This window comes from Zonotrichia albicollis, chromosome 3 (assembly GCF_047830755.1).
Source record: "Zonotrichia albicollis isolate bZonAlb1 chromosome 3, bZonAlb1.hap1, whole genome shotgun sequence".
Lineage (NCBI taxonomy): Eukaryota > Metazoa > Chordata > Aves > Passeriformes > Passerellidae > Zonotrichia > Zonotrichia albicollis.
The window spans coordinates 104734455-104761885 of NC_133821.1; the positions used below are offsets into that span (position 1 = coordinate 104734455).

Consider the following 27431-nt stretch of genomic DNA (forward strand, 5'->3'; position numbering starts at 1 on the left):
TAAAATTGTTGCTAAGTGCTATTTACAACATATGTGAACATATGTGAACACTATTTCATCTATCTTCTGGGGAGGGAAACAATTTCCCCTAATAGACTAATGTGTTTGTATCATTACTATTCAGTCAGATGCAGACTACTGTTAACTCCATAACAAGGAAGACTCCTTTATGAAGCTGCAGATAACATACCCACTGAGGAAACCTTCAGGTTTTGGTTTGACCTTTCTGAATTCATCTGATTGGTTTCTCTTTGAAAATGAGCTTAAAAAATCTATTATCAATTATGTTCTCTCACCACTCTTTTTAATATAAGGAGGCAGAGAAAACATCATAAGCTATATTACTTAAGTCATGATGGAGAGCTTTGCCCTTTCAAAAGTTTGAAATCCAGTTATTCAGAAAATATTTGGACTGGCCATCATTTTTCTTGACATCATTAAAGCAGGATGTATCTGATCCTGTCTTTGCTTACCAGGGGTGTAATGTGAGCACCCAGAGTTTCTGACTCTCTGGAGCAAGAAATTCCCAAGCCATTACTTACAGGGAAGTGGAAAGGGAAGAGAAGGCTGAATTCTGTGGCCCAAAGCAAGGCAGCTGGTAAACTGTAGCTATGTAATGCTTATCATCAGTTTTACTGCAGATTTGAACTTGCTAGTTCCAGTTCTATAAAGCTCCCAGTGAGAAGAAATGAGACTGAAGTGTCTTCATTCATACTAACGTACAAAGGAAGTTGTTCCCTTTTTCCACATGTAAACTAAATGCCTCAAGAAACACATCAAGTTAAGGAGTGAAGAAGGAGATTAAAAATTCTTGTTTTCTCTGGGTATTATTCCCAAAAGAGATAGAAGTTGCTTCTTTGACACTTAGAGGACAGTATCCTGAAAGGTGAAACAGCCCCAGGATAGAGTTTTAAATCAGACATTCAGGTTAATCACAGTGTGACCCAGAGGTCAGCATTTCCCTAAGCACAGATACACTGTGGTGGGGTGACTGGCTTGTGTGCTACTGTGGAGGCCAAAAACGGGAGGGAACTCCAGGACATGGCAGAACACGTTCCACTGTAAATGACCTATAAAAGGAAGAGTTATCTAATTCTGAAAAGGTACAGGGTGGAGAGAATATGGTTTTAATTTTAATTAGAGAAGCAAGCAGTTCAGTAAATTCCTACCCACTGCATTAGAAGGGACTAACTTGAACCAAGTGTGAAGGTGAAGCTAAGGAAGAGGGAACACATACTTGAGAAAAGTTTTGTTAAACATAAACCCTGGATAATCCATTCGGAACCTTCAAGAGTATCAGCTGGAAGCAACCAAGGTAATAAACATCTATCCTCTAAATTGTCATTCCTAAAATACATGCTTGGCAAAAAAAGGGTTGAATACTGCATTTATGGCTTCTTGGGCTGCAGTAACAGCTGCAGGCTTTTCAGAGCTCTTTAACACAGCCTGCCAAGAAACAATATGATCATTGATTTTATGAACTGATAAGAGTGAGGGAATTTGTCTTAGAGGACAGGTGCTTCAATCCATGAACCTATCAATTCATCAATGCTTTGTAAGAACCTTTATCTTTTCTTGTTGCTCCAAAACAAAGTGACAACAGAATGCTCAAATACTTTAAATGCTTATTCTTGAAATTACATCAAGAAGTTTCTATCCGCCTTTCTGTGAAATTTTAATCTAAATCAAAGAAAGGCATGAAACTTTGATTTAACATGAGATTTGACTTTTTTTTCTACCCATGGACTTAGCTGTCAGGACAATACTGTCAAGGTGAAAAATAACAGATAATTGCAAAAATATTTGCTTCTTCTTCTCCACATATGATTGACATACAGCCAAAAGCACCACCAAGGAAGAGAATTTTGTATTGAGAAAGATAACTGAACAGTAAGTCAAATAAGGACCTTTCAGACACTGCACAGTCAGTGAATACTCAATACTTTCATAAAAAACACATTAATTTGTAAGAACTCATACCACCAAGTAGTTTACCTACATCAAAGCATGCTTCTCCCCCTAAGTTAGGAACCCACAACTGTTTTAGTGTCTCTGAGGACAAAGAACTCTTCAGGTGGAACAAAGAAATTTTAGGCATCATTTCTTTTAAAAATGGATTCTCTGTTCTTTATCCTTCATGTATTAGAAAATCTGTACTGTGTTCAACTGTATGTGAAGGGGGAAAACAGCTCACAAACTTCTCACATCAGGGAAATAAAACTCCATGGACAGTTTCTAATAATTCCTGAAGTCTCTGAAAGACCTACTACTATTATTACAAACAGCAGGTGGGAGAGGAAAGCTCTCACATCTGGGATGCAAAGCAGAGAACATACAGCTGCAAAGTGAACCTTGTCTGAAGGACTCAAACTCTTCAGTTCTCAAGAGGCACCAGCAGGAACAAATGCAGTCTTATCCTCACTGCATGAGATTTTCTGGTGGTGGATTTTGTGAAACCCAACTATTCCTGTATCTAAAGTCATTAATCACAACAGAAGAAAGCCATAGAAAGGCTGAGGTTCTGAAATATTTTTATGAGGCTGCATTCTTTAAAGCAGAACACCAGCTCCAGAAATGAGGCCAGAGAAATGAGTGGAGGAGAAAAAGGATCCATGTCTGTAGATTACTTGGTGCTAAGAGCAGTCCTAGCAATCATCCTCAGCCCTAAAGAGAAAACTTCTGGTGTGATATTAGGTGGTAAACCTGGGAAACCATAAAGATGGCTTGATGGGTCTATAGTAGTTTCACTTGAAAGGATGAAACACCACTTATTACCACTTTTCCTCCGTAGATTTAACATCCTTGTGACTTTGTATCTCAGCAGTTGCTACCCTTTAGCTTCTATTCACCACAGGCTTGAAAAATCTCAAAACTGGCACACAACACACAAGAAAGGTGTTTTTTTATCTTGGGCCAGATGTCAGTGGTGTAGTGGCCCCTATTTCAGGTTGGCTTTGTTTCTACAACCATCTTCCCATACATGTCAACCACCAATGCTCTACTACTAACATATATCATTAACTTGCCCTCCCAAGAAGTGCATGGATCTCACCAACAGATATTCCACCAGGTACCAGTAACAATCTTTCTTTACTCAAAAGCAAGACTGAGCATTTGTCTCCAGTGGAACTGTAACCATGAATGCACAGTCAGCAGAAACAGTGCAGGTGTACGACATCTAAAATTAGAAAAGATTATCACATTTTAAGTCTGTGAACAAACTTCAGTGTCACTAGGGTAATGAAAATTAATCTCCTTTGCAAGAAGTGTTATCTGTCAGGGACAGTTTTCTCTACCTATCTCAAAATTAAAATTTAGAGTTTAGAGAATCTTTCAAAAATTACACTTAGAACACAGAAGTTGCAAGTGAATTGATCTTGTTTGCTATGTTTTGCTAATTGGTACTGTTTTCTGTGTTCTGCTTAATCTAAAATTAGAATAGCCTCTCCAGATATTAGATGTTTATAAATTTCTCCTGACAATATGCAGCCAGTTCTTCAAAACGTAAGACACCTGTTGGAAACTGAATTTAAAAATTACTTTTAGTCTTAAATGTCATGTTTGCAATAGGTTGCAGAAGATAGACACACAGACAATAAAAAAGTAAGAATAGTCATTAAATCACTTCTCTGTAGAGAAAGGTCTATTATACTAATTAAATACATAAACCATTAGAGCTTCTAGCTGAAGTCTAATGATCTCTCCATCAGTCAACATTATAAATTAGAACTCTTTAGGCATGGCAATAAAGATGCTACAGTTTCAGTACAAAAGCAGTATGGTAAAGCCTCATCAAGTTTTCCACCAGGGAACCTTTTGAAAATCTCAATTCATAAAGCAATTAGCTATACATTTTGATTTTAGAGATGCCCTCAGCAGTGAACTTTCTCTCTCCTTCAGCCCAGAGCGTTTTGACCTCATCTCCCAGGAAAGTATCATCCCAGAGCCTGCAGAAATCTTCCACTGCCTGATTTCCAAGCTCACACAGTGCCACCAATATCCTGAACTGAGCATGACTTACTGCACATCAAAAGTCAGAGAAACAGTGCTGTTTAAGAACATACTCTTTTTTATTCTTCTTTGACTAAGAGCTTTCCTGATTCCAGTAATATCAGACTCACAATATTTTATCATATGCCATAAAAAACATTCACCATATCCACAATCTCAATACCCTTTCAGAAACAACAGACATGCAGTCCCTTGGCCTGCCCTACGCTCCTGTTACACATATTAAAGGTTACCGCTTCCAACACTTTAGGCTTAAATTCTGATTTTAAAATCTGTAGGGTGGTTAAAAAATATGCAATATGTCTTTAAGACATGTTCCAAATGTAAATACAAACTAGTTATTACAAATTAGTGTTTCCAAGGTTATAGAGTAACGTTGTGTATTGAAAATTTCTGTCTGCAATTATTTTGTATAATACACATTGATTCTGAAGGTTAAATATATAAATTCTGCATGAGCATCAAATTCTCAAGCACAATCCCTACAAATAAATTAAGTGTTCCACTATCTCAAAACTTTGCGAAAAATAAAAAACTGTACACTGAAGACTCTCACATCTAGGTACAAGAAATGGTACAGGCAAGATGAAAGCTGTTTGGTTCCTTGCTATTGCAACATAGCCAGAAATTATTTGAGGAACTTACTATTTTCCAAGCAGAATCTTGGAGAGATCCTGTTCAAAAGAAGTTCCTGTTGTAATCGAAGAACTTCAGCTTCCAGCACTTCCACTTTCCATTTCCATCCAAAATCTTGTTCGGATACAGTTCTGGCAAGGTACTCTGTGTATTCTTTGGAACTCTTCCCTGGTGGTTTTGAGTGGATAATTGCAAAAGCCAATGCTAGTTTTGATATTTTCAAATACGAAATCTGATTTTCTCTTCCGCCTTTGATTTCTATTGCATTAGAAAAACAGAAAAAAAAAGGTTACTTCACTATGACTCCATTAAGGAAATGACACAAAATATTTTCTTGGCTTTAAAGACTGTTCGACAGTGAGGCCAATTCTTTAATTTCTAGAGCATTCCTAAATCATCAAGAACAGAAATACAAGCATCTGTGCACAATGTGAGAACAGAACATACATGAGCTGCAGTCAGCTATAAAAATAAAATTCAGCCAGTGTCTGAGAATAACTGTGGAAATAGTAAGCACTTCAAATAGGCTTATCCTAGCATAATTTTAATGCAAATGTTATCTCCACTAAAGCAAGGATGAAGAAAGTAAAAATACTAACCCCAAAAAACCCACCCTGATACACCCTCCCCCTCAAAAGAATTCTGACATGACAGAAAAATTAATTTGGGGCTATTTATACTTAAATAAAATACATGTAATTTCTTGAAAGTGTACCAGAAGGTCTCAGTGCTCAAAACATAAAACTTTGAGGTTGTGTTTGGTTTTGGACACCTGGTATTGGTGCCCTTGTAGTTTTAAGTTTATATTAAGCCTCAAGCCTGCAGAAGGCTAAGCAGACAGCATCAAAGGGATGCAAGTGGCTAGTAAGGTAAGTGAAGAAGACAATTTCATAAGCTTTGTTACAAACAGTGAGAATGGGGCAAAAGGCATTAAAAGAGTCAGAGAAATAAAATATTTAAATAGATGATTACATCATGTGCAACAGCACAGGGCCTAGGAGCAGAGAAGGAAAAAATTAAATTACAACCAACTAATATCAACCAGCCTATCTAATTAGCAAAGTTACTTTTTTCCTTAATTCCACACCATTTCATTCAGTTGTTTGATGAATTCTTTTCCTCAAAAAATATCACTCCCAAAATAATAATTTAAGGAAAAAAAATCACTTCCTTCACTTTTGCCCTGACCTTGACATCTACAATTTTCTCACAATGCTGTTTTTTTCTTGTTATCCATCAAAGCTGCAGGTTAAGCATTAATAACTTGTGTTGAACTGCTCTGAAATAGTCACAGTAAAGGTTTGCAAAAGGTATTTTAGGTCATCCTTTCACCAGATCATCTGCTATCACTAAGCTGATTTCTTCCTCTGGTTGTACTTGACTTTAGATAGTAAGTCATAAATCATCGAATATTCATTCATCCATCAGGGACACTTACAGAAGTCACTGTTTTTTATGCGTTTCTTTCACGTTTCAAATACTTCTGAAATGCACAAAGAATTCCTGGGTACTCCTTGCACTCTGTCCATTCAGACACAGCAGCCAGTTAAGACTTTACATAGTACAGAGCACAAAGGACAAGAGTGCAAACATTCCTTGGGATTGATTTACCTACTGCCATATTTTAAGCTACTCTTCTCCACTTGAAATATTCCATTTCTGTCATTTGTCAGGGCAAAATCACCTAATCTAAGCCACCTGTGCATTCTTTAATTAAATAGTAAGCCTTTAGAGACTGAACTATACTATATATATCCTTTACTTAAAGCAGTTATACGTTAAATGGTACTTTTGCAAAATTTCTGATAAAGAAAATCTTTTTCATACAACTTTTCAATTAATATCTAGAATTTCAGTGAAAAGCAGAAGGCAATTCTCTCAAACTCAAAGGATTAGCACCTCTGGGACAGCAAGCTGGTGTAAGACTTTTGCTTGCCCTATACATGAAAGGAAATGTTTACAAATACAAAAGCATGCAAGTAAATGAACTGCCTTCAAAGCTGTGAATAAAATGAAATATGTGGAGCCACACTGAAAGAAGATTAAATAGTAACAATAAGGTATCTAAAATATTTGGCTTTGAATCTGAAAGGTGCTTCCCAGATTATCTCATCAATAGAAATTTCACCCAGATGTTACTCAAACGGGGTCTGTCAAGCTCCATTCTTACAAAGTCCCCGTGCAGAGCAGAATGATAAATTAGGGCAGGCAGGAAAATGTCTTACACTGACCCTTTAACATTTTGGTACCTCCAGAGACCGCTCTGCCAAAACTTTCTGATTCATCTTCCTTTTAAGGACAAACACATATTTACTTTCTGCTTCATAACATGCTTTGCCAATGTAAGTTTTCTCCTTTAAATTACATTCACAGAAGTTGCAAAATGACCAACATTCCAGTATGGACTGGGAAGTGGTATTTGTGCCAGCATGAATGCCTTTTATCATCAGAGTCACCACCAATACATCATTATTGCATTCTATTTCTCCTTACAGGACATACTATTACAAAGAAAATACAAAGAAAATACAAAGTTTGCTGTCTGGCCACTGACATATTACCACTATGCTATCAGTATAAAATGCTGCTTTGGTAGCATTTTTTGACCACCCATTACCAAAATGAAGAGAGTCACTTTTTCATTTTATCTGGAAAGTGACTACTATGTTTCAAGCATAACAAAAACCTTAGTGCACAAGGTAATGGTACAATGGAGGGAAATAAAAGGATCTTTCAACTGCAACATTTCAAAAAGACTTTTTCGAAAACACATGTATCCCTAGTAAGTCAGATAAACCACATAAACGATTACCAAATTTTGCTTGGAGAATCTTAAATAGCATTCCACCTTAAGACATACATTTAATTAATTAATTAATTTGGAGTTTGAGGGAGGCCTTTTCCTCTTTAACATCTTATACACAGTCACTTCTACAGTATGAGTGCCTTACACTGAATGAGTTTAGGTAGATAGACTTACTTTGGAGGAAAAAAGTCACTACTTTTCTGGAAAAATTACTTGTAAAGATGTTGTTAGAAAAAAACCCCACCAGCAGGACAGATCACAGAACACAGCTGGTTCTTCTTAGGAACAAGTCACAGCATAGTTTTTGGAGAAGTCATTCTGTTGGATCACAAAATCTCTAGTTTAAAAGCAGAAAATTTATGCAAATATCAATATTCCTAGATGTATTTTGAGAAAGAATGGATTTCTTAAAGATTTTATGGAGAATAAACAGCTCTTTCACTTGCTTTTTGTTACTGACACTATCACCATGTCTCTTTATTTCTTTCCTGATTAGGAAAAGAGAAGTTTGTTTATCAAAAAGCAGAAGTTCTAAGAGTTGATTGAGGTTTTTCACCATTCCCCTAAAGGAAGAACTGCTCTCTCAGAAACTACTATGTAAGTCTTCTAGAAAAAACCACACCGGATGACACTATTAGAAATATGGTGATGCGGGCCAACTGTGCATTAGCAAAAATTGCACAGCAATCTGTTGCTCTCAGGAAGTGCTGAACCACCAAATATATTCCACTGAAAGCATATTGGCAGCTACAGAGTTTTATCAATAATGTTTTTGCTCCTATCAGCACAGAAATTACAGCACTGGTTAGGCAGAAAAGTTTTAGAACCAGACCAAAGAGTTTCCTTGTCTGAGAACAGTACCCGACCAAGAGCAGAACGGAGTCCCCATCTTATCCCAGGTGCTAATCCCAAAATATCTCTGACATAAAGAGAAAGAGAAAGGTTTAAGAATTATCCAAAGCTTCACTCCTGTGATTCCTCAGTGTTAAGGAGAGAACCAGTAATCCCTTGCAAACTCTGCTGGAATAACAGATACCACCTGGTGACAGGTTCCCTATGCAAACCCCTTAAGCCACAAACTGACACTGGAAGACCACTCAGAGGACACAATGGATTAACAATACTTTTGAACAGGGCTAAGTCTACAGATTTCCAACACAAGAATGACATTCCACGCTTCCAGCTCTCATGCAGAGAGAGGGTACTGAGAACCCACAGACCTGCTGAGATCCTAGCCCATGGAAGGCTGCTGAGCAATTATTCACCTGCTGAAATAATTACAAAAGAAGTGATGAACCGTCCCCACACAGCTCTGTGTAACATAACCAAGGGGAACTGACATGTGGTGCAAGATCCATTGAAGACCTCTGATATAAGCAGGAAACAGGATAACAGAAAGAACCAGGATAAATCTGATTCGTAAGCACTACCCTAATTCACCAATCTGCCTGTGCAGTTTTGCAGGTGCATTTGATGCAGCAGCTCATGTTGAGAGAGTGAAATGTTAAGGGTTAATGACTCAAAGAATTGGCCATTTGCAGAAGAAGGTGAATCCTCACCTTAAGAAATCTTTCAGGGATGTTTATGGGTAAAGGAAGTGAACTTTATATACTTTACTTTTCCAAGTGGCACATAGGTCAGTTCTCACCGACCTTGTAAATGGGTAAATCACACAGAATGGGGGGAAGCTACTGAGTTATGCTATGATTTAAAATTATAGGGTACCTCGAACCAAACCTCAAACCTAAATTCACTCGGAATAATTCAACACTGGAGTAATTATCAGCACTGTCAAAGAATTATAGACCTCAGGTGTGATTTGCAAATTTGGCAATGAAATTCATGGCTAATAATGGAGGAAACTGCTGCAAATGTCATAGACAAAACCTTATTGATTACGTCAAGACACTCATTTGTTATTCAGACCACTATCATATGAATTAAAAAATTATTTCAAAAATTAATAGCAAAAGATACAAAATAGACTGTAATTCATATAACTTCCAGGCCATTCCAGAGGTCGGTTTTATCCACATGTGAAATTTTTATTTAAAAATAAGAGGATTTGTCAGGACAGAAACAAATTGCTGTTTACCACTACTATACAGCTAAGAATCTTCAGACAGCCCTAAAAATAAAAGAAAGAAAGAAAAAAAAGCTTTTCCGAATAAATTTAAGAGTATGGTCTGTCCTTAAAGGTACAGACATTTAAGGAAAATCTGTTTTGTTACCATGATTTTACTTTAACTAGTCTGTCAATTACACAGTGTAAATAACGGTGAAAAAATCACCCACACCTTTGTAACCTCATCTGCTTTATACAATAGAAACCAAGATATTGACTCATTATGATGGAGCACAAAATGCTGCAATTGCTGTAGTGGAACTGGGCTGAGCTCAGAGACATACGGCCACAACATTAAGCAACAATAAAATAAACTTGATTAAATTGGTATGCCTAACAAAATGACATTTGTGTATATTATAAACAATGATAATGGGACAGCTACACAATCAAGATGAACTGAAGTATGCCTCCAATTACACAGCGTTTATTATAAAAATGTGTATTAAACCAAGGCTACTCCATAGTGTCATCTTTAAACAACCTATGCTCAAATATACAAAGACATGCAATGTGGACATAGTGAGGGAAGAAATTGCTCTTCCTACAGCAAGCCTGACAATAACTCCAGCATATTTTTTTCAAATGAACTCAAATGGTAAACCAATACTGAAAATAATAAATGTTTAAAATAATTTATGTCAAAAGCACAAGGAAACTGAGATGTAGCATGATTTATTTCTTCAAACTCTAACTTTCAAATAATTTTAGCTTCTGAAATCAAATGTTACAAATCTTCCAAATCCAAGTAACATGAATGAGTTGAAAAAAACATTTTAGAACTTACTAATGTTCTCCAATTATAACCATTTCAGAGAATTTAAGAACATAAGCAAACATAATCCCTCAGGATTTCAGTAACGTTTCTGACGTAGGATTTATCTCCTCTTAACTACAAAAACTTACAGTTTAGGTGGCCACAACTGAGCTAGCTGTCTGGACTTCTTTAATCATCAATGGGCAGAAACAGAGATTTCTAACGTTAAAAATAAGCCAAGTCATTTGTACATTTTGTGGTAAAGTCATGACCCAGAAACATTTGTTTCCCCCCACGGACTACAAAGATTGTTAAGATGACTACACCAGACGCACACACGTGTACTGTGGACAGCCAACTGCACTGAGATCAGCTGGTGCACCACAGGCAGCTAAAGCTGAGACCTTCAAAGGCCTATTTAAGGTACCTAACTAACAAGAGAAATTTTGCAAGGCTGAGAGCATCACCCCTTAAAAGAAGTTTGTAATTCCAGATCTTTTTGATACCTCTGGGGAAAAAAAAATAAAAGCTTTCTATAAAAAACCCCACAAGTCATGGAAAAAAGTTTGTGAGAATAACCTTGCAAACATATTACAATGTACAAATACCAGGTGCAAATTAAAGACATGAGAAACTACAAGTATGTTTGGAATTATATGAGCATAAAAAATTGGTTTGGCTCCTCAAAGTTTCTGGGCCTCACTCTTCAACAATATCATTTGGAAACAATAATTTAAACCTGAGTTTTATGGCAGTTTAAAATTGTGTATATATTCCCCCTACAAGCTGAGACTTCTTCCTTTTGCACTCCTTTTCCTCCTCCAACAGAAGGAAAATTTTTTTATGTGTCATTCACAACAATATATAGTGAATCTGGCACACAGTACCACTACCATCTTTCTCTTTACTATTCTGACTACTAAAGACATGAATATGCTTCCAGAATAGGGAATTTATTCTATAAAACCTGATGTTCAGAAATTAAAGTATAACTCAGTGGTGTAAATTTATCTATTCTTATGCCAGCACAGATTTCTTCCGCTACCAAAACAGAACTGTGCTCACTTCATCAGCTGGGTGTAAATCCATTTGGTTTGGGAACTGAGGATGTACTTTTCATTATAGCTTTATGAGATGAAATTTATGAAACCATGAAGTTCAGACCCTTATTCCTTTACAAAGTTTCATAAATGCTAATTATAATAACATAAAGAGTAAATTTACAGTTGGCATTAGGGACTGTGGAAAACAACCCCAGCCTTTATGTACTGCCAAGTTCCAACAAGAAAGCAGCCTTTATCTCCCCAGTTTTACCTACTGCAATGACTGTATTAGCTTTTGAATGCAGAATTTCAAAGCAGAGTTCAAAAAAAGGCAATAATCAAGAGTTTGGAGTTTTATACGAAGGCTAGTTTGCACATCTCCTCTTCCCATGTTAAAATATAGTGACAAAAATATCATCATAATTTCTTTTTCAGTTTCACACTTCAAGCCTTAACCTGAACAGTTCAGTTTCCACAAGTTTTTAAATCTACAAGATCAGTATCTTTCAGTGATAGTGATTCATTCAGGTAACCTTCCAGAATGCACCCACTGTATTTTAAAACCCTTGGTTTTGGGTTTCTTACAGAAATTTCATATTGGCAGAAAGAAAGATGAGATTGTTCAGAAGAAAGGAAATGTTTGTTATAGAGGACAAGGAAAAGAGGGAATACTGCTAGGAATCCAGTAGTCTAAACAGCATACAGCATACAATAAATAATGAATCCTTGCATATACTATAGACACTAATGTAACTATAACAACATTTAAATATGTAGTGACTAAATATTAATTTATGAAGAACTGGAGGTTGTAAAAGACAGCAAACCACTGAAGAGACTTGCCAAGGATTTACAGACAAGTCCACAGAGAAGTAATTTTTTACACATTAATCTGGCTCAATTACTAGTTTATTCAAACTAAGACAACATCTAAGCCGTGAAGATGATCTGAAGGCTGGAGCACCTCTCTGAATGCCGGTTGAGAGAGTTGAGGCTGCTTAGCCTGGAGAAGAGAATGCTCCAGGGTGCCTTTCAGCACCTAAAGCATATTACAAGAAAGCTTGAGAGGGACTTTTTCAAGGACAAGACAAGAGGGAATGAGTTTAAACTGAAAGAGGGAAGATTTAGATTAGATATTCTTTACTCTGAGGGCGGTGAGACATTGGAACAGATTGCCTGGAGAAGCTGTCGATGCAGCTTGGTTTTAGCTGGGACATTTTCTTCTTAGTAGCTGGTAGAAAGCTGTGGGTTTTGGATTTAGTAAGAGAATGATATCGATAACATCCTCATGTTTTGGCTGACGCTATGCAGTGTTTGCCCTAAGTCAAGGGCTTTATAATGTCTCATGCTCCACTGCTGAGGAGCTGCCCTGAAAGCTGGGATGTGAGCAAGGCCAGGACAGGTGACCCAAACAGGCCAAAGGAATATTGGGATCTCTGCTCAGAAATGGGCTGAGCATTGGTTATCAGGAGCTGAGCAACCATGTTCATCACTTGTTTCTCTTGGGTTCTTTTACTCTCTCTTCCTTTCCTTTTGACAATTCATCCTATTAATCATGTCATTAGCATACTTAGTATCACAATTATAATATTTTATTTCAATTATTTGATTATTATTATCTCAACCCATTAGATTTACCTTTTCTTTATGATTATCCCCGCTGGGGTGGGGGGACTGAACAAAAGCCTGTGTGGTACTTAGTTGCCAGCTGGGGTTAAACTCCATCCCTGGAACTGTTTAAGACCAGGATGGATGGGATTTTGAGCAGCCTGGTCTAGTGGAAGGTGTCCCTGCTCATGGCAGAAGGGTTGGAACCAGAGGATCTTTAAGGACCTTTAATTCCAGGCCATTCTGCAATAATACAAAATTAATCATTACTTTCTTCCATCAGTCAATGAGAAAAATGCAAGTGACTAAGCCATATGATTTCTGGATTCCTAAGGTCACAGTGATCAGAAACTATCATTTCAATTCACTAACATTGGAAATAATCAGGTAAAAATATCGGTAACTGATAATTCTTTGACACTCTATTATATCTGCATATTCGCACAACCATTTTTTTTAACAGGAGCGCTAACAACATTAATTGAATCCCAGCATCTATCCAACAAAACTTCACAATAATGATTTTTCCTTGTGACTCAGGTGAAATGGACAGGAGAAAACTTCAGATTTGTGACTAATAGAGACAAGTAATCAATAGCTGATTCTTTATTATTAATAACCAAAGCAGTGCAGCTTTCATGAGAAGGCTCCCATTTCCTCCCAAATAAACTCAACCTTTCCTCAGTGTGAAAAATGGATGTATTTTATGATTGGCTTTTCGCAAATATTAAAATGAATATTATATGTGTTGTTTTAGAAAGTAATGCTGTATTAATTCTCTTAAGTAGTGTATTAAATATAGTTTTAGGTTATAAAAATTGTTAAAATAGAAACGATGCTATGTAGGATACTTCTTTTAAAGAAAGGACTCGAAGCAAGATACCAGCCACAGGACACCTAAATCTTTCAGAGAAAAAGAATTTATGGCCCTCTTATCAGAAGAAACGAACTTCTTCCCGCCTCGAAGGTGCTGTTAGAATTCGGAGGAAGAAGCTGAAGATGACCAGACAGAATCCTGTATTTGAATGGAATTTATGCATCATGTATGAAGTGTATGACTATGCAACAGGCTTTAAAGGGTTAATCCTTTGTTAACGGGGGTCCTTTTTCGGGCTCGTGCCGCCCAGAAAAAGGTACCCGGCCGTCCGTAACTCTTTGTATTTGTTGTCTCATATTGTCCTAATTCAAATTGCCCATATTATTATTACTCTAATTGTATTACTGTTTTTATAACCATTTTATTACTATTAAACTTTTAAAATTTTAAAAGCAAGTGACTGGCGTTTTTCACACTCAGGAAACCACTCGGATGACCTGAGGCTGCCCAGGTAAGGCCTCCCGCACGGAGACAAGGCGGGTATCCCAGGGGAACCAGGTGGTTGTTCCAGGGGAACCAGGAGAACCTGGGGGCTGTCCGAGGCAGCCTTTGCCCATGAGGGATGTCCCCAAAGGCCAGGGACACCGCGGGCTGGGGACATCTCCCGGAGCCCCCTCGGAGCCTCCCTCAGAGCCTCCCCGGCGCCATGGCCCCGGCTCGCACCCACCTGCAGCAACGCCGCGGGGGCCGCGCCCCGGCTCCATAGCCCGGGCCGACCGCCACCTCTCCGGCCCCGCTGCGGTCAGGCACAGCCGCGGCCCCGGGGCGCAGGGCTGGCAGCTCCTTCGCTCCCACCCGTGGTTGTCTGGACCGAAGGCGGCTGTTCCCTGCGGGAGCCGGCAGAACCAGCGGACGCGCGGGCCTCGCTTCCCGCTGCGGGGGCTGGGATGAGAGGGAAGCGCGAAGGCCGGCTGGCTGCAAAGGCCGTCTCAGTCAGGAAGGTGCAGGAGGGGGCAATCCGTGGAACCCCGCAGGACACCTCTGAAGGCCCCGGTCCTTCCACTAGGGAAGAACGGGAGCGGAGCTGTGGGCAGGTTTTTAGGGAGCGTGGCCTGCCTGTCCCGGCCCTGGAGTCCGGCCGCACGCTGGGCCTGCTCAGGGTCCCGGTGGCAGAGCTCACCCATCGCCTGGGCCACCGAAACCACCCCCACTTTCTTACACTTTTTTACACTTTTTTACACTTCTTATTGCTATAAATTCCATTAAGGTCTCTCAAAGTGTTTTGCTGATTAACTTATGCCTCTTTAAACTTTTCTTACCTAAAGCATAGCCCCATGCTAGCCACTCTGAAGAAAATTAACTCTATCCCGGCCAAAACCAGCACAATATCCTAAGAGGAAATGGGATTATGAAACTTCTTTAACCATGCATTGGATATAGAAGGTACCTGTTAGTGGAAACTCCGTGAGCCAAGCTCACCAGTTAAGAAATTGTCTTTGTATGAAATATTATGTTCTCTACACAAACTGTGCTGGAAAGGCTGTGATAAGCCTTCTTGGCCAGAAATGGAATCTATAGAAGCATAGAATCAGAATAATTTTGGCTGGAAAAGACCTTTAAAATCATTGATTCCAACCATTAACTCAGCACTTCAAGTCCACGACTCAATCATGTCCTTCAGTGCCGCATCTACACAACTTCTAAATACTTTTCTCGGAGAGTGACTCCACCACTTCCCTGGACAGCCTGTTCTAATGCTTGACAGCCCAAAGAAATTTTTACTACTACTTTGTTGAGGCGGCTGAGAAGGGAAGACAGGAGAGATAAAAAATGAATAATGAAGTCAGATGCATTAGGTGCAGTTAGGCTCATCACAATACATCAAGTTTTTAAGTAGAGGGTAGTCAATCTTTCTGAATGCGTAAGTATTTAGATGTGACAAGCAATACACACTTTTGTAACCTCATCCCCATTTCTTGGATAATCTAAGGAGCATTATTTTAATAATGCTCTTTCTGCAAAAAACTTCTTTTTTATCAATATACATAGTGGAAAATTTCTGAGCAAATACGCATTTTCTTTTTTTTTAAAGATTTTGAAGGATTTACCTTCTGAACTACAGAGAACTGTTAACACACTGGAACTTTCATTTTAGACTTCAAATTAGAAAAATGAATTAGATGGAAGAAGTTGGAGAGCATTTTCATTCTGACAGCACTACTTAACTTCTCAATGAAATTCAAGGGGAAAAAAAATAACAAAACATTCTCCAGTCTTCTATAACTGACGTATCAGCAGCTACCCTGTCATTTTCTGTGCATCTTTTGTGCATGTAAGTGATGCGGATGCTTTGCAAACTGGACACTCATTATATAGATTGGAACACCCATGTTTTCATTTAATCTTTTCAGCTGAGACTGAAATAAAAGATTCAGAGACATCAGTGCTTTTACCTGCAAACCTGTCACCTGTATGCTGAGAGTTGAATCTAAAAACTAGAATTCGGCAGAGACAAGATTATTACTGTTCTAAAAAAGAAAGTGGCTTTACTTTTTCTGAGAGTAGCAGTTCTGCTTGCAATTATAGGCTTATTGAGAGGCACCTAAAAATCCTGAGGCCTTCTACCGTTAGGCACCTGCCTGGAGAGATGTTTTTCACTTTATTGTTTTGTACTTAAACTATATTAATTTTAAAAAAAGAGCTGTATAAATTTAGTTTTAGATGCACAGTTCCCATTTTTATATTTTTTTTTATCTTGGAGCTAGTAGTTAGAAGGAATGTTTCTTAAATTTGCAAGTTTAAGTAACTTGCAAAGTTACTGTGCACCGCTTCAGAATACCAACCAAAGTACAACCTACTACCATTTTTAGGTTTGCTTTCAAAATAAGTTGAAGAATCCTCATATTTTCAAGGTGGAAAAATGCTGGTGCAGCCCCACCATTAACAGAGCATCTGTAACAACTTTTTTATTAATCTGAAAGCAGCAAAATATGGACCAAATCAACTGCAGAATCACTGATATGTGTGTTCCTGTTCTATTGAAGAACGCTTCTAAAAAATAATGTGTAGAACTTGCATTAACTTTATTCAGTGAGTATTCCCAGTGATTACATAGAATCATGGAATCATTAAGGCTGGAAAAGACCTTCAAGATCATCAAATCCAATCTTTGACTGATCAGCAGCCTGTTAATTAGACCATGGCACTGAGTGCCACATCCAGTTATTTCCTGAACACCACCAGGGACAGTGACTCCATCCCCTCCCTGGGCACCCCATTCCAATGCCTGACCAACTTTTCAGTGAAGAGTTTCTTTGTGACATCCAAGCAGCATAATCCAACATTACTTTTTCATAAATGATCAATGTGTATGTGCATATGTATTGGTGTATGCTGCAAATTAATATTATATCTGATAAATAAAAAATAAGCTATCCAAACATGGGGTGATTAGCACTGTATGTAATCTCAAGTGAGACAACAGGGAAATGAAGCTTCAGTTTGAAATAAGCAGTTTATAGTTTGTGAAGGAAGCTGATTCCACTAGTTGCACATAAATTATTTTGATCTTTTTGTGAATATGTCTTTTGATCTCAAGAACAGTCAAAGGATATCTTTGTGCCAAAAGGTCATACAAAATTATTAGCTGCTTTTGTTATTAATTAAACATAAAAGCAGTGAGGTGTTTAATCACACTAGAGGTCATGAGTTCTCAGAATTTAACCAATCCACGTGCTGAATGATTTCAAACAACTGAGTGGTGAACTAAAACCAAACCCCAAAACCACAGGCTTCAATCAGTTGTTAAAAGTAAGTGGATTACATTACTGTCAAACAGGCATGCCCTGCCTAGTGGATGGTTACAGTATCAGTAACAATTTAAGCATGGAAAAATAATTTTCATTTGGAGAACTACAGGCTATTAGAATTTATAGGACATCTTTATATTTTAATGCATGGTTTTTTGCCTGAGAAATGGAAGTGTCTGAAAACATATGAAATGCCCTGTCTCAACTATCATAGCTGCAATTTTGTTTAGCTGAGGTAGAATGTTTTTAAATGCATATGAAAATCATGTGCAGGAGCATCAAAATCTTCTCATTGGACCCTTTTCCCCCCATGTGTTTCAGTGCTATATTTAATTAAAAATATGTGAAAAAAATGGCATCATTATATTTTATTACTCAGCATCAAGCTGTTTTCAAAACAGAATGTAATGTGGTTTTGATGGCTCTATTTTCTATGTAATTCTGATAGAACCAGTAAGGCTCCAGCAGTCCCTTTGAGCATAATCTGCAATTCTAAACGTATCTGATCCGGGATGTTCAGTGAGTTATGCAATGACATCTTTTTTCTGTTGAGAAACAAAGCATTATCATCAGGGAAAAAAGGATCACATTTCAGTGTTTGATGCAATGAAAACCTTGTTCTATAAAAACAATATAAAAAGTTAGACATGATATGAGGAGAACAGGGAAACTAAAAAAATTGCAACCGTTTATAGGCATCATACCATCAATTATGAATAGATACTTCATAGTGCTTTGTCATCGCATAGAATTAATGACAACAGATTCCATTCCTTTCTATACAGTATATCCTAAGGAAAGATAAAACCTTTCCCTCAAAGAATTTCACTGCCTGGAAATCCGTACTGAAAGATTCTCACTCCACTAGGTAAGAAAAATGATAAAAGCATGTTAGCAAGTAGTCAGAATGATACTTAAAAATTAATGAGACAATATAGCAGGTAATTTTCTGCATTTAAATTTCATCATTTATCTAAGGGTAACAAAACAGGAATGTTGCAAGACTTTCCTTCTATACAGCGACAGATGTCTGGGAAGAAAGAAGAATTAAAGAACATATAAAGAGTTTTCATTTAATTTAGTACTTTTTATTGTAGTTCCACAAGGTTTTCTTCATTAAGTTTTTAAAAAGGCAAAGAGGTAAATAGGCAATTGCTACAATATAGATGTCCTAGGATATAGAAAATACAGATTGCAGTTCTATACATAGAACTTTAACCAAGCAACATGTGAGCAGTCCTTTTTAACTGCCTCATAATACAGATAATTGAATGCATTAAAATACCCACATGATTGTGATTGAATCCTGAGACATTTTGATTAGTTCTTCTGTGCAAGCATGAGGTGTCAGCTGAACCATGGGTTACAATGTCCATTTTTTTCTGTTGACTCAGCTGGGTCAGGCATAAGTTTTGATGAAGTGAGTTACATTTCCTGGACCATACTGACTTAAGCACAACTTAGAACACTTCAAACACTGCCAAGGCCGCGTGCCCCCTTGAGACACAGTGGTTGTGCTATTGCTTCTAGCACCTCGCCTGTTTAACCAGCTTAGAGCTTAAAGGATACAGTTGTTTGGTTTTTTATTCAGGTAGTTTGCACCCTGTTTCCCAAAGGAGCATTGCACCCAGTAATCACAGTGATGTTCTGGAAGGGATTTGTTTCAATACCCTTTGCCAAAAATGCCCTGCTTTGGGTGAAATTAAATAGTCTTTAGGCTACAGGGAGCTTTAATGTTGTGAAAGAGTAATTAACAGGCAGGAAGATGAGGGCTCCAATTTTGATTCCCTGGTCCAGGTAGCATGTATTTTTCATTAGAGACAACTGAAATTTGCCCTATTTTCAGATAAGAAATCAAATTACCTTCCTGTAAAGGCATATGTATGATACCACATGACTTGCAAATGTGATTCTTCAAGGCATGGTTTAGTGTTGGACTTGATAGTGTTGGGTGAAGGGCTGGACTCAATGATCTTAGAGGCCTTTTCCAATGATTCCAAGTGTTTCTATGATCTGTGCTGTCTCATCCATCATTGCTTTGATGGAAGAGCTGTAATAGCAGTGTTGTCTTAGTGATAGTCTTACTTGACTAGTAAGAAGTTCTGGAAGTAAGTAAGAACTTCTAGAACTTCTTTCAAACCAAATCAAACTGAGCCAAACTAAACCAAACCAAACTCAGTATTCTGCTCTGATATTCTACCTGACCCACCTGAAGATTGGTTGTAGCCTGGTCAATTGGTTTGCAAGGTGAAAAAGGTGAGCTTTAACACTGACGCAGAAGTGAAAGGAGTTTGTGTGTGCCAGCACTTTGACTACTGGGTTACTGGACAGAAACTGTGCAGTCCAGTTTAGTATTCAAAGTTATGCTAATGTCTTTCCTCAAAACGACCATGCTGTACTGCTCTTGTAGGTGAGGAGAGGGAGTGCCATCTGCTCAGCCATGCAAATTGTCACCATTTCATTCACTTAAAATGAGTTTTGTCAGTTTGCTCTAATTGTAAATATGTCCAACTGAATTTAACAAGCTTAAACCATTAATTCATTCATTTTTCCTAGTGCAAAATGTAGGCTTCAGGTTAATATTAAAAATGTAGATCCTTGAAGCCCAGAATTCCTTATATCTGGCAACTGAAAGAAGATTGGAGAAGAAAAAAACACTCCTGAGAAAACATTAAATATTTTCAACTAGTAAAAGGAATTTCTAATGCAAATGCTGTATAAATAGAATAGGTCATTTATAGAGATATCCATTTACCAAATATATATAAGTATATATGCTTTTAGATGGATGGATAGATAGGTACAGAAGTGACAGGGTGACCAATGTGTGGTAAAAAGGCAAAGAAGGTATTTTTATTTATCTGATGAATATGTTTCAACTATAACAACAGGCTTCCTAAGATTTCCTTTACATGAAACTTTCCTTTCCTCAGAAAAATCCCATCACATATCCTGGGTCAGTGGTTGCTCTGCCTTACAGCTGAAGGGCTGTAGATAATTCTAACAGATCGAGGTAGCTGTAATCAATATTGTATCTGCTTTGGAACGCTTAACCTGTGCTTCCTGTGGCTCCAGGCACTCATCAGGGAAGGGCTATGGACTGACATAAATCCTTTCTCCCAGCAGCTGGGCTTTTGCTTCAGAGAAGATCATCTGCTTGCAGCATGAGAGGGTCACATTACCATGGCTCCCACGCCCGATATGAAATGGTTGTGACATACAAATGTGAGTACCAGTAGGTACAAATGAAGATGCCATTTAAAAGTTGCATGATGTGACTCAAGTGATACAATTTGAAATTCAAATCAGTCTGTAGAAGTTATGTCCTCATGCAGCTGTCCAGAAATCTGAAAGTCTGTGTGTGGGACTCAGGTTTCACATTAGAACTAGAAAGATTGGGCTGTGCATGTTTTAAAGGGAGAAAATTGCATGTGCCCTTAAGTTGCTACAAACAGCCATTCCATAGAAGGTTTTAAGAGATAATTACCCATATACTAAAATATCTTTGCTGTCTTTAATCATGTTTCTGCTGAATGAGTGGAAAACAAAATAAAAAAATTTAAAAAACCCCAAAACAATATCCCCCCAAAAACCCCACAAAACCAAACCAAAACCAGGATTGCTAAACCCTGTAATTATGAGAAAAGCAAGCGATTAAAAGGAATTGGCTGCAATAAAAGTGAACCTAAATTTTATTACATGCATAATTTTGGGACTAGACATAGATGCCATGACTTACAACATCATAAAACCCCTATTAAAGGGAGGGACACTTCAAATTCCACTTAAATCCGTGGAAACTACTGTATAAGAGTAGTTCATAAAGTGAACTAAATTCCCTTCTAACTAAGTTCTATTGAGTTTTGTTCTAACTAAATTCTAGACTTTTGTTGAAATAATTCAGTGTTTGATCTTTCAGTTATGTAAAATAAATGCACAGTTCTTCATTTCAGCTGTGACATTCAGTTGCTCTCTAAGCTTGATTGACTGTATAACTTCTTGTCTCAAGGATTTGGGAAACAATGAAAGCAGCAACTCAGCAGAGTGAAATTCTTATGTAGGTTACTTGGATAATTCATATCTGAGAATAAAGAAATATGAGTTCTGTGGAGTGCATGTGATACTTGATATATGTGCTTTGTATATAATTTCCTTAAGGTCTGTAAGAAAATTAAATTGAAGTTTAATCAGAAGTTGTGCTCTGCACTGATGTGTGAGAACCTAAGGTGAAATTGGATGAAGAAATGTATTTATGGAGATGATCCTCTTGTATTCCCATGCGCCTTGCATTTGGAGAGGAGTTGTTTTTCCAATAGCTTTCATATTTTTATTTCCTCTTCAACTCTAATATATTATTTATGCTTTATTCTCATATCTGACACACAGATAATGTGAAGGAATACATTGAGAGCCATGCACATATGAATATAATTCTCTCAAGAGAAAAGTTGTCTGTCAATAAATATGCAATGTGGCACATTTGTGACCAGGGCAGGCAATTCTAAGATGCATAACTTGATTATTTCAAAACCAGATTTCTTCAAACATGCCAAAGGCAGATATATGTCGAGATAAAAGCTACATGAGTTGGAGTGTAAAAGGGCAACCTTAACATTTTTCAAAGTATTCAGGAATCTGTTTGTTTGTATTCCATATCTCAGAACTAGCCAGACTGGATTTTTTTCTACCCTTTGATAATAACTTATTGTTGGGTAATGAACAAACATGAACGATATTAGCACAACAGATCATGTTCTTAAACCTCTGTATGTCATAATAGAAATTAAATACCTTCTCAATTTGAATTGTGGCCATTGCAAGTGAGGTTCTATTAAAAAATGTTTTCCTCTTTGTTTCCTCATTGAAATATTCATATATGTAGCCTTCAGAACACTATTTTTTGCTATTAAATGTCTTCAGACATTTAGAATGCTGCAGCTTTTAAGTGTTTCACACTGTCCAGAGTTTTTGAAGTACTGTCAAACTAAAGATACCTGTGCTGCCACTGGCATTTCTTCATATGCTAAGAAACCCTCTTTCCTCATAAGGAATTACTTGTACACTTGTTTTCAGGACTAAAAGTTGTTCTGCCAATATTCATGAAGATGAGCTTGTCCTTGCTACTTACATTTTATTTGTGGAAAACAGATCAGGTAGACTGCCTGAATGCTCTGGGAATTCATTCCGTTTAAAGTCAATACTGAGCCAAAGAGATGGTCCCAATGTCCCACAGATCATTCCTTGGACTGTCAATCAATACATTTCAACCTGGGTCTCTCTAACTAGTAAGTCAAGTAGCAAGTAACACCAAGGAGGGAAGCACACATTGGAAACATAATGCACACCTCAGTAAGCAAGACACAGGGTCTACCTAGCCCAGTTTTGTCTCTCATCTAGTGCAGTGGGAAAGGCTGTTAGAATGTTTTTTAGAGTTTATTTGCTGGCATATATTTTCTTCATTGTGTGCTGTTTCAGCTTGTAGACACTGTTGAGCTCTTCATTACTGCTGTAAATCATCGTCCTTCAGTCCTGGTCAGTGTATTTTTCCTGTACTGTGTCCAGCTCTGGGGTCCTCAGCATAAGAAATACATGGACCTATTGAAACAAGCCCAGAGGAGGCCACCTCTAAAGATGATTACAGGGATGTAGCACCTCTCCAATGAGGAAAGGCTGAAAGAATTTGGTTTATTCAGCCTGGAAAAGAGAGCACATTGAGGTGACCTAATTGCAGCCTTCCAGTACCCGAAGGGAGCCTACAAGAAAGACAGAGAGGAACTTTTTAAAAGGGCTTTTGTTAATTGGACAAGGGGGAATGTATTCAACTTAAAAGAGAGTAGGTTTAAATTAGATATCAGGAGGAAGTTCTTTACTGAGTGAGGGTGGTGAGACACTGGTACAGGTTGCCCAGGGAAGTTGAAGATGCCCCATCAAAATCAAGTTGAATGGGGCTCTGAGCAATCTGGTCGAGTGAGGTGTGTCCTGGCACATGGTGGGGGGCTTGGTACTAGATGATCTTTAAGGTTCCTTCCAACCCTAACTATTCTATAATCTTATGATTATATGATCCTTCTGTTTTGCTTGTATCTTTTTGGTAAGAATGTGCCATTGCTTCAATTTTATTGAACAGAGTGAGACAGGAGATCAGCCACAGAGTGAGGGAACTAAACTTTTGTCTCCAGCTTCTCTACCAGCACCCTATCTAATGAGGTCAGTTACCCTGTTTGACCCATGTGATTAAGAAAAATACTGATTAGCAACTAACTTGGACTTAAGTTTTGCCAACTTTTTTTAACCTATTTGCTTTCTTCAATGATCATTTATTTAGCCTTCTTCAGTGTGGTAGTATTTGTTTCCAAGATCATCCACTAAGTTTTCTTGTCTGTTATGTTCAAAGGAAAAATGCAATTTATACACATAGTCTTTACTAATATAAGTAATGCTTTTTAACCATATCTCCTTCCAAGCATTACTGATCATAGTTAGGTGATTTCAGCTAATTATCCACAGGAGATAAGTCACCTGGACACTCCATTAGCAGAAAATACCAAACGCTTTTAAATTTAGATTGTAAGATTAAACTGTCTTCAGTAAAGCAAAAGGGAGGAGTTCAATAGGGCTGACAGAGAACTTAAAGCAACAAAGAATTTGGAGACATCAAAGAGCAGTTGGTTTCTGTTAATTTGCCTTTCTCAAAAGTGGCTGCTTTCCATTTATATTACCATCAAAGCTCATCAACTAAATTTTACAGAACCTTGCTTCATTTTTTTTGCTAGAGGACTTATTTTGATGGGTTGAAATTATGCAATGTTTTTTTTCTCCTTCTTTGGTGAAATGACAGCTGTAAGTCAGGCTGTAGCCATATAAAATATCACTATTTATATTTTCCAAATACATGTATATTTATGCATCAGAGATGTTAATTCAGTTTTGAAAAACTGGATGCTAAATTGGTTTTAAATTAAATAGAGTAGGTTTTTACATGTGTCCAAACCATTATTCCTCCAACCTAAATTTTTGCACGTTTTCAGGAGATTTATATTTTTCTAACAGAACTCAGAAGATAGTATAGCATTTGTAACTGAAAGAGTTGCTATTGAGTGCTGTGTCAAATGTCATCCCATACAGATTTTCTATGCTTAAATTACAGTTTGAATGACTGTGATGCAGTTAGTTTGCACCACAAGGCCAAGAAAGCCCCTGTGAAATATCTAAGTAGCTCACAGAAACCTCGCAAAATCCTGTCAAATATGGGAAAATCTAAAAAAATTATAAAATCAGAAATGCCACTCAAATTGGACTTTTATAAGGGCTTAGACAGTGAGATGTCAAAGGAAATAATTTAAAGGAAATACTGAGTTATTAATATCAGAAAAGAATGAACATTGGATTGATTGCTAGGTGATTAAAACAGTTCAAACTAAAATGAAAAAATGATAAAGCATGGATTTGTGTTTTTCAATTTAAAACAAAGAAAAAATAAGATTATAAAATAATTTTGAGCCTCCACAAAACCTACAGGGTAAATCTGTGCATTGGAAAGTTTCACATGCTGTTCTTTATTTTCCCCTAGTTTGAGTCGTGCTTTCTGGGATCACCTAGAAGCTAAAGTTTCTTGCATGATGATTAGCACATAGAACAATCTGCTGAATATTTCAAAGAGAGAGAAAAAAGTAAGCAGTCCTGCTTGGTAGTGAGTTCTTAGTTATAAATACTGCCAAAAAACATGTGACAAAAAGTATAAGTGTAAATGCACCTTTGATTCTAAAAGATGCTAAAAATATATGATAGTTGTGATGATTAACCTGGACTGGGTGCCAGGTGCCTTCCAAGACACCCTGTTTTCTACCCTCCTTAGCAGGATACAGGTGGAGCAAATAAGAAGCAGGAAAACTCATGATTCAAGGTAAAGGCACTTTAATAAAGCAAAAGCAAAGGTTGTACATGGAAGCAAAGGAAGACCAAAAGATTTCTTCTGTACTTCCTATCTGCAGGTAATATCCAGCCACTTCACAGGTAGGGCGTTGGTATGAATAGCAGTTGCTTTGGAAGACAAATGCTGCACTACTCTGCTGAGAACATCTGCTGAACTGATGCCCTGTGGTATGGATATCCCTTTGGTTACTTTGGGTCAGCTGTCCCCTCCCAAGACCTTGTCCCCCAATCTACTGGGTTCAGTAGGGGAGTCTTAGACGGACAGCACTGATGCTGAATTATCAACACCTTTCTAGATCTCCTACACTGCACAGCACTATGAGGGCTGCAATGGGGAAACTAGCCCTGTCTCAGACACATCCAATACAGTAGCATCTCATTTTAAATTATGTTTTTTAATCTGTCAAAACAGGTCATTGTCTTCTGATGTCTAACATTAAAATAAGCCCCCAAAGCCTCATAAAAAAGTGTTTTCTTGTTTAAATAGTCACTAATAATAACAACTGAAATTAACACCAAGACTTTGAAACTGGATGGAGGTAACTGTAGAAACTTCTTCTACAGAAACTGGAAACAGGAATTGTTACAATTCCTTTTATTGTTTTCCTCTATGCAAGTCTCTGCACAATATGTTTAAGCACAAAAACATGCTTCTCACATTCACAATTGAACTGATTAAAAAATAATGATACACATTTGTAAGATCAAAGCAAGCATCCTTTCTTTCAAAAAACCCCAAAACTCAGCTGCAAAGATTTAAACATAAACAGCCAGTTGGATGAAAACAGCTGAACCTGCTTTTTGATACCGTTTTCTGGGAGGGTGATTTCCAGTCACTTCAGCTATGGGTCAGTGAATAAAAAGGAAGTAACTTACTTGTTGACCAGTATCTGCCATGGTCATTACTTATTTGCATCAGTCTCACTGCAACTGAAATGTAATCCTGAAGGAGCACAATTGACGCAGTGGTTTTGACTTCATTTCAGTCATTGAGATATAACACTGTGAAAAGTTGTCAGATTTTCTGAAGACAGATAACGTTTCCCCTTAGGTAAATGTTTTGGAGGTTAAGGTGTTGCTTGGGTTATCAGGAGATGAGAAGAATAGACTCTTTCTTTCAAGAAAGATCTCTCATTGGTTTGATTCAGCTCCTTTCACATACCCCTTAGAGCAGTGGGCCTTTGGGGTAGCACCCAGGAAACTGGTATGTTTCCTCCAGAGGACCTGCTGCTTTCCAGCTCTTAGCTAGAATCTATCAGGCTTCTGTGTAGTTGCTGGGCCAGGCAAGCAGACTCTGTGTGCAAGTTGTTTCATGTAGATTTGCACATATATATCAGGCATCAGGGCCCAGAAGTGTTGGCAGATGGTGGAAGGTGTAGGTCTCCTCAGTCATAGAATCACAGAATATGCACAGTTGGAAGTGACCCACAAGGATCACTGAGTCCATCAATGTTCTGCACAGCACCATCCCCAAGAATCACACCCTGTGCCTGAGAGCATTGTCCAGACATGTCTTGAACTCTGTCAGGCTGGTGCTGTGATCACTTCCCTGGGGAGCCTGTTCCAGTGCCCAACCACCCTCTGGGTTAAAAAACTTTTCCTGATATCCAGCCTAAACCTCCCCTGACACAACTTCTGGCCATTCCCTTGGGTGCTGTCACTGTCACCACAGAGCAGAGATCAGGGCCTGCCCTTTCTTGTCCCCTCACAAGGAAGCAGTAACTGCAGTGAGGTCTCCCCTCAGTCTCCTCCAGGCTGAACAGGCCCAGTGCCCTCAGCTGCTCCTCACACAGCTTCCCCTCAAGGCCCTTCCCCATCTTTGTTGCCCTCCTTGGACACTCTCTAATAGTTTAATGTCTTTCTTACATTGTGGCACCCAGAACTGCC

General features: G+C 38.0%; 1 protein-coding gene across 5 annotated transcripts in view; it reads right to left on the minus strand.

Moving 5' to 3' along the window:
• Positions 1-27431, minus strand: part of MEI4 (meiotic double-stranded break formation protein 4) — a 137270-nt gene that overhangs the window by 59045 nt on the left and 50794 nt on the right. For 4 of the 5 annotated variants that reach the window (XM_026792741.2, XM_026792739.2, XM_074538345.1 and 1 more), the window contains exon 3: positions 4657-4905. In XM_026792741.2, the coding sequence (XP_026648542.2) occupies positions 4657-4905 (249 nt within the window). Of the gene's footprint in view, positions 1-4656; positions 4906-14530; positions 14813-27431 lie in introns of those variants that run through there. The other variant, XM_074538346.1, reaches the window with a different exon arrangement.